This window comes from Limulus polyphemus, unplaced genomic scaffold (assembly GCF_000517525.1).
Source record: "Limulus polyphemus unplaced genomic scaffold, Limulus_polyphemus-2.1.2 Scaffold1270, whole genome shotgun sequence".
Taxonomy (NCBI): Eukaryota; Metazoa; Arthropoda; class Merostomata; order Xiphosura; family Limulidae; genus Limulus; species Limulus polyphemus.
In genome coordinates, this window is record NW_013666880.1 from 33,372 (window position 1) to 39,454 (window position 6,083).

The 6,083-nt window shown below is 34.3% G+C and overlaps 1 protein-coding gene across 1 annotated transcript in view; it reads right to left on the bottom strand.

Annotated features, from left to right (window-relative positions):
- Nucleotides 1–6,083, bottom strand: part of LOC106462866 (proton-coupled amino acid transporter 1-like) — a 48,476-nt gene that overhangs the window by 21,348 nt on the left and 21,045 nt on the right. Inside the window, exons 4-5 of the mRNA XM_022390269.1 lie at nt 3,575–3,663; nt 2,776–2,868 (exon numbers count right to left, since the gene is read on the bottom strand). Coding sequence (XP_022245977.1) covers nt 2,776–2,868; nt 3,575–3,663 — 182 coding nt within the window. The remainder of the gene's footprint in view (nt 1–2,775; nt 2,869–3,574; nt 3,664–6,083) is intronic.

Sequence of the window (6,083 nt, forward strand, 5' to 3'; positions counted from 1 at the left end):
ACTGGATAGCTAAGTGTCAAATCTGGACTGGTTTTATGAATAGACTCCCGTGTAGGTTGGTCCTGCTCCTACCGACATCTGGGAAAAACTTCCAGGGACCCAGGTAGGAGGGTCCCAAACTCTGTCCTCTTTTCCGGGAGTGAAAAAAAAAAACTCAACACTCCAAAGGTAAATCCTCTGTCCACCACCCCAGTGACTGGGAACTGGGTATTGTAAGGATTCTCAAGCTCCACTAGTAGAAGTAAGGGGGAACATAAGTGTTTGTGATTCCTGAGGAACAGGTCTCCAGAGACAATGCAACAGATGAACCATGTTCCCTAATTTTTAAAAGCAAACTGATCTCGACTGATTCACCTTTAAAATAAGCAAGGACCAGCAAAATCCCCTTTAGCTTTACTCATAATAGTCCATGAGTAGCAGCCCATTAGAAATATTGTAATATGATATCTCCATCCAGAATTGCATCCAGATAGTCTTATGGAACACCTTATCTCGACAGAACCCATTGCAACCAGGAACCAATATAAAGGTTGATAGTGCTGAATTTGAATACAAGAATACCCGACTGGGCAACATTCACCATTGAGTGGGATTAAAAAATCAATAGGGACCCCTAGAAGAGAAAGGAACAATAACTGTACATCAGATAACACGTTACTCACCACCCTGTTAACATCTAGTAGAGGTAGTCAACACAGCCACAAGGGAAAGATGAAGTCCCTTCAAAGAGGAAACTGCCAGTTTGTGAAGGTAAGGAGATATGAACATGTCAGGAGAGGTCCATATACTGGCTCACAAAATATCTCCTTAGAATTAGGATGGAAACAATTAAGAGAACCAATGGAATGATCAGTGGAACGAGGGGGTCTCGAGACACGAGGGTATGAACATGCAGAAGTACAAGTGGAATAGGGTCAAGGAGCCAAAGATGATAAAGAAGACTGCAAATGTGCTGTATCAACTCTGGCTTCTAAAGATTCTGGAATTCCAGCAAATAAATAAGTCCGAAGAAAAGGTGCTTCCTGTAAATCTTGGAGGGCAGAAGAAGGTAAGCAAATACCCTCCAAAAATGCATCATGACTCAACAAGTTCCAGCAACAGATTAACCACGACACCAAGGCAAGTCCTGAAGAGGACAAACGTGCTATAATACTGACCAGTAAATTGTTGAGGCGATCGGCGATATGCTTCAGACAAAAGTTGAAGGGAAGAGAAGTACCTTAAAACAGAGTCAAACGAATCCGCCAAAACTGCGACCTGTTAAGAGAGATGACAGGTTCGTACCTGGCACCCCATAGATCCAACCTTTGAGTGTAAAAATATATATCATCCTGATGATGATACGCCAGGGCATGTTGTTCAGATAATGGAAGAGGGAAGGCATAGTGATACCCTCACGTAATTGTGTTGCAAACCTCCCCACATGCACAGCAATATCAGGAGGAGGAAACTAAGTAATCCCCTTGAGAATGATCAGACAACAAAGCAGGGGTAGACTCAAAAGCAACTGGTTGCATCTCCAAAACTTCACAAACATGTGTAACTAACTGCTGAAAAAGGGTCAGAAGGTGACTGATCAGCTGAGTCTTCAGGAGAGGAAGTCCTAGTGAAAGAAGGGGTAGAAACAAAGTCTAAATTCTCCCCAGAATATCCTGTTTCAGAATGGAAATTCAAATCAGCACCTCCCGGAGAGATATCCCCGGGCCGCATGAAGGACTCGATCTCACCCCAATCAGGTCATAGACAGCTTCCATGGAGAGTGGCTCCACTCCTGACTACTGACCACCTGAGACCTCTGAGAAATAAGAAATTAAGCCCAATAAAGGGAGGCATACATTAGCATCTTACCCCAAATACAGAGGAACCAAGTAAGAAGGGATAGAGCAGAAGTAGTAATTGAATTTGTAAAAACGTGGCACTAGATAAGGAAATATAAGTTAAGGGATCCACTACTCATGCAGGTAAGAGGAATTCAAAAGACTTGTAATCAAAGAATGAAAAATGGCTCTGAGCTTGGATAAAATAGTCAAGAAGATGAGGAGGATGAGGCATGTTATAACAGGTGTGCAATCATTTGAAAAACTAGTCTGTATGGGCCTTAATGTCAGGTGAAAGAAGAAAGACAAAGTATTATTAAGTAAGTATTTCATGTAGTAAAGCACAGGAGGAATCATAAGACAATGGGGAAAGAGAAAAACATACTTGCAAAATTATGTCAAGGAAAAGGTTTGAAAGGTGAGGATTTTCCTCCACAGATAAAGATATGCCTAGAGCAAATCCTGATAGGGATATAGCCGGTGAAATCATCAACACCTTGATTATGTTCAGACTAGGAAGAAAGAATACCAGCTGAATGAACAGGAAGAGTAAACCGAATATCCATGAAGGAACCTACGACAGGGCAAACAATGGCTGTCACATTCCCCACAGACAACGAGCCCCCATCAACCACAATAGAAGCAGGTTCCATGTTAGGAGCATTGTCACTATCATGGGACAAGGCAGAAGTTACTGTCACTTGAGAATTCAAAAGCAGTAAGCAGGAATTTTTTTTCTTCTCTTTAGTAATAAAAACGGTTAAAGTTGAACGAAATTTATTATGTCCACCATATCCATTGTCAATGATGCATTTCATTCAATACTGAAGCTGATCAGGGTGCCTTGGATACAATAAACACAGTAATAGTTTCAAGAAATATAACTGAATATAATCATGCTTCATTAACAAGTGTCATTCACATAATAAAAAAAGTATGATATCAGTATGCATATTACCCTGCAATACGATCACATTTTGGAAGGGGTCCTGGTCCATACTTAAAGGCATACAGTGCTACTCTAGAATAGCTTAAGGACTCACATCCAATCCTAGATTTGACAGCAAAAAGCAAAATACTTCTAGAGAAAAGTTATGCAATTAATATGCTGTGACACATTTTATTTTTAATGACACATGTTCAGAATGGAAAATATTTTTTTTTGCATTAAAAAAAATGACATCACTACAAGAAGACATATCTCCTGATGAAAAAACAAAATGTATACAGTTGTAAACTAAGAGGCCTGTAAATTATCAGACAAAATATGATAAATTATACATTTTAATACTAAATAGCTTGTGAGGTACCTGCTAAAGTACAAATTTATATGTGCAGACTTTGGTGATAATTGATAAAAGAATTCCAATAACAGGTTAAAATATTTTCAGGTTAATGATAATTATTAAAGCAGTTTTTAAAAATAATACTTCCCTGAATCTAATTTAAAATTTCAGTGAGAAAGAAATGTTAAAAATCAAGATTTATAACACTTTCACTTATTTAAAAACATCATGAATAAAATATATGAAATTTAATAAAAAACAGACATATAATTAACTAATCTTACATGATACTCTTTATTCCTAAACTACAGGAAAAGTTTCAATGATACATGTATTAATGTTAAGCAAATTAGAATATAACACTAATACTGTTGAATTTGCATTACTTTGAAGTATAATTATTCCAGGCATATTTTAATCAAAAAAAGGAAGTAAACTAATTATAAAATAATGAAATATAAGGATACTTACTTTTTAGAAAGTGTTCTACTGCAGTCTATTAAAATGTGCATACAGTGTATACAGATTAGGCCAATGACAAGCATTCCTATGGATCCCACCTAGATCCATGCATAAAATTAACTAAAAAAGTAATGAAACAAATATATACAATATATATTTGTCATGAGTATTAGCCTTTACAATCACCTGAGTACAATTACTAATTAGTTACTTTCTTCTTATTATTATTAGATACTTATTAACAACTAATTTATACCACTACATGAATATTATCAGTAACCAGGATTCAATCTTAGGTTATATTGTTAGAAAGACAGTTGTGCTATTCATTCATTCAAAATTTCAACCCTTTTGGACATAACTGAACTAACTACTCAGATGTTTGAAGTGGAAGGGTATCTAGGCTTTACTGGCTTGTGTGCTAGGTTGGCTGAATGAATTGTCAGTTAATTAGATGTAGAAGGCTACTTTTATCTCTACCATTCTTAGATGTTGTTCATATCTCAATATTTTAGTATCATTCTATGTTATAGTAAGAAGTTTGACATGACTGGCTATTACAGATAATTCAGTATTAAGGATTTGTGTGTCTATTGTGTTCTTAAATTCTGACTTTTGCTGTTATTTTGTTTCTCCAAGAAACAGGAGTCAACATTCACAAGGGATGTTATAAATAGTTTTTACTCTCCATTGAATCTTTGGGTTGTTTGGTGAGCACTAACTGCAATTGGATTGTGTTATGGCTTCTGAAATCTATTCTGAATTTATACTTTTCTTTATCAGTTGTTCTGAGAATCCATTGTTTTTATTTATACCTCTTACCATTTTCTGTATTAAAAGCCTTGTTCTTTCTTAAGGCTAGTCAGTCTATGACACCTATTTTTACACAGTTGATGTGGTTTGTGGTATATGAATTATGTATCTTGGTAACCATCAAAGCTAAAAATGAATGCTTGTTTTAGTTTTTTCTTTTCTGTTATGAATTGTATCAATGGATGTTGTTGCTAGTCTTTTTAGGACTAGAATGGCTTTAACTGATTTAGTTCTTTATTTACATACTAATTTATTGATCTACTGTGAAGTTTCTTTGTACACAATATTTTTGTCTTGCTGTCAGGAGGAAAGGAGAAGAAAAGATTATGAGCAGAGAAGCAAATGAAAGCTCTACGAAGTTTTAAGTCATCTAAATACATAATTGATCATGGATAGAATGATTAGGAGATGTTCTCACATGAAAGAGAAATGTAAATAATAGCTCTCTTGATCACACATTACCAAAGAAATCTAACCTTTTCAATTTGAGACCAACTGGTCATCATGTTTGCCCAAAATTGCTATATTTGTCACTTTGGCTTCAATTTACAGCCTCGAAACAGCTTCTGAGGCCACAGCCACATAGCTCATGTTACTTTCCACACAAAGTTATATCTGTTCCTCAAGTTTGGAGTTTGTAGCTTTAAAGATGTGGTTGTGCATAAGGAACAAACCCAGAGAGAGAGAGAGAGAGAAAGAGTGAGCTTATATATATATATATATAGATAATTTTGAATTTGTTGAAAAATTACCAAGAAAATTAGAGTTTTATTTCTTTAGATGTGGTAGTTCTGTATCCAAGTGTTGAACATGAATACAGACTTAAAGCTGTGGAAAGTCTGCTAGATAAATATAAAGAATTCACCACATGTTTTATAAAGGTTTCGTCTTAAAAGGTTTAGATATAGTTTAAACATTTTTTTTTACTTATGAGAAGTAAATCTTTCACTAAATGACTGGTACAGCAATAGGCACAAAAGTCATCACAACTTAAGCTAATATCACTGTGGTATTTTTTAAAATTACAATTATGTAATATACTACCTTAACTATTTTGAAGATAATGTTGGAATTTTAGATTTAATAAACAAGGAAATGAAGTTTACCTTCAAAAGATTAATAAAAATTTGTCCTTTTTTAGATGTGTTGGAAAGTGTTTCACCAGAAAATGATATTGTAACTGATATTTTTTAACAACCCACAAACTGTCACCGATGTGGAAATTTTTTAATAATCATTCGAAATATATAAAATTAAATGTTCCTGCAAATCTTGCAAGTAGCTCATATCGTTTGGTTTCCAACGAAGAAACAAGAGTTAATTTTTAGTTCAGTGTCACTATCCAGAAAAAGTTATATTAAGAGATTTTGAAATTGCTAAAAATAACTTCTTTGATAAAAAACATTTAAACAAAAGATTAGTGAACATAAAGAGAATTCTATACCTTTTATTGTGACTCATTGACCAAATATAAATATTGATATTTCATTTGTTAATACACAATTAGAACAAATAGTTGATAAAAAACTGAAAGATCTATTCAAAAATAATAAAATTATTTTATTAAGAAGGCGACCTAAAAATTTGTAAAGATTATTGAATAAACCTATAAAAAAGATCTTTCAAAAGAAGGTATCTTCATTTGTGACAGAAATAGCTCTACCTTATGTAATTTATATTATATGAAATCTACCAAAATAAAGAT